This window comes from Aplysia californica, unplaced genomic scaffold, assembly GCF_000002075.1.
Source record: "Aplysia californica isolate F4 #8 unplaced genomic scaffold, AplCal3.0 scaffold00677, whole genome shotgun sequence".
In the NCBI taxonomy this organism is placed as follows: Eukaryota; Metazoa; Mollusca; class Gastropoda; order Aplysiida; family Aplysiidae; genus Aplysia; species Aplysia californica.
This window is the reverse complement of record NW_004797947.1, coordinates 81,307-83,428: the sequence shown is the minus strand read 5'-3', so window position 1 is coordinate 83,428 and position 2,122 is coordinate 81,307. Positions and strand designations below refer to the sequence as shown.

Below are 2,122 nucleotides of genomic sequence, written 5' to 3'. Positions count from 1 at the left end.
CTGGTGAGTGGATGGGTGGTTCCAGCGAAGTAAGGTGGCGCTGTTTTCATCTGTTTTGGTTTGTTGTGAGGAGACCGTCCTGCCTGCAAACCTCTCGCGCCGATACCTCGGGGGGCAGCGGTATATAAAACTGGACACATCCTGGCAGTCTGAGAATTTCCCAGGAGTAGGTCTCTTCTGAAACTCTTATACTAAACACTCCAATTTATACAAACACGTGTGTTGTCGCGCGCCTATGTAATTGTTTCAGCTTTCAGAAATACAAATTTGGAAAGGAAAGAAAATAACTGAATTCTTTACAGCACCGTGCACATAAAAAATACGGTAATTCACTTTCAGTACAAAAGCTTAAGTGAGTGGAAAGACATTCTCTATCGACTACCATTACAGAAAGAGTGAAGAATTCTGTTCTGAGACCTGTTTCTGTTTTGTGACAGATTTCGCGTAGCGCAGCCACATACAACACGTCATCATGAGGGAAATTGTGCACATGCAAGCCGGGCAATGCGGAAACCAGATTGGGGCTAAAGTAAGTATACCTACCTACCTACCTACCTACCTACCTACCTACCTACCTACCTACCTACCTACCTACCTACCTACCTATCTACCTGCCTACCTAACTACCAGCCGATACCAGCGTCTGTGGTGTAATGGTTGGCTCTTTGCTGTTATACGCAGAAGACGTGAGTTCGAGCCTCTTAGGGGCAAGTTTTTCTTTATTGAATTTCTCCGTCTATCTGTTGGGTTATTGCTTCCAACTCAGCCTAGGTTGGCCCTGTCAGACAGGATAGAAGCAGCTCTCCCTCCTCAACAATCTAAATTGTGTCAGTGGCGGCGTAAAGGGCTCTCAAGAGAAATATCAGACTCCCCACCTACCTAAATTCTTGTATTAAACATGATTTTACCGACGCGACTTTACAATTACATTCTGTTCATGAATCGGACTTATTGTTCTTCCTTGCCAGAAGGCTGAAATTTTGTTGAGATTTGATTTTTTTAAAAGGGAAAATATTTTTTCATCTTTCTCTACGCCCCTCCCCTTCTTAGCTCCGAACTTTACAATGCCAGAAGGCGTCACGGGCGACTCTGGTTCGAACATCATTGAGTGACATTGAGCGTCCATTTTTCAACATAGGTTGTCTTTGGCATGGGGAGTATCATCACTCTTCGACTATCTGAATGCGTTATGCCGTTTCTGTGACGAGGAATGTTGGAAAACAAATTAATCTTCGAGATTGACGTGACTATCAATGCCCGAGAAAGATACCCAGATAGCGTCGATACTAAACGTATCAACATTGATACCCATGGAACCATAGCAACGGATTTCTGCACCCATTCAAGGAACGAAGAATATAAAAAAAAAATGAATCAACTTTCAGGTGACGAGATTCTGAATGATTATCAACTTTCAGAAAACAGAGATTGTAAAAAATAAGAATTAATCTAAGGGTGTGAGATTGTAAAAAAGTATGAATCAACTTTTAGATTATGAATGAGCGTCTACTTTGTAGGGTTACTCTAAAGTAGTGGTTTCCATAACCTTACATTATTCCTTTCCAAAAACTTTGCATTTCAGTTGTAAATATTGTGTTAATCTTATCAAAGAGAAGGTAACTTGTTCCCTAATCCTATTATTTATAAACTCAACTAATGCTATGCAACTCCTCTAACAAAACAGAAAGGCCATTCCGAGCTCTCCAGAGATAATGGCATTGAGAAATCCAAATAGCTTTGGGCGTTAACCATTTTGATCTCCTAGCACTCCATCAAGATTAGAACTTAGATTAACAACACACTTCCGTCACGAGGAACAAAAGGTCATAAAACAGCATTATTTCGCCCTGAGCCTGCAAGGTTCAGAAACGGCCGCACAGAATTCCTCCCAGATAACGGAATTGATTTAGCCTCTAATAAAATGGGCTACTAAAATGTTAATGATCACCTGGTAACCTTTCGTTTTCATTATTTGTGAGATTTGTTTATCTTCAAAGCATGGCTGTGGTTAAAATGACGTACGTTTCTATTTAAGTGTTTTAGACCCGTACTTGTTACGAAAAGCCTGCAGGAATTTACGGCCAGTCTCAACGCGTACTTGACATACCACCGCAGACAGCCC

General features: G+C 41.3%; 1 protein-coding gene across 1 annotated transcript in view; it reads left to right on the top strand.

Moving 5' to 3' along the window:
• The first annotated feature begins 75 nt into the window (after positions 1-75).
• Positions 76-2,122, top strand: part of LOC101847143 (tubulin beta chain) — a 41,134-nt gene continuing 39,087 nt past the window's right edge. The window contains exon 1 of the mRNA XM_013088046.2: positions 76-529. Coding sequence (XP_012943500.1) covers positions 473-529 — 57 coding nt within the window. The 5' untranslated portion in view covers positions 76-472. The remainder of the gene's footprint in view (positions 530-2,122) is intronic.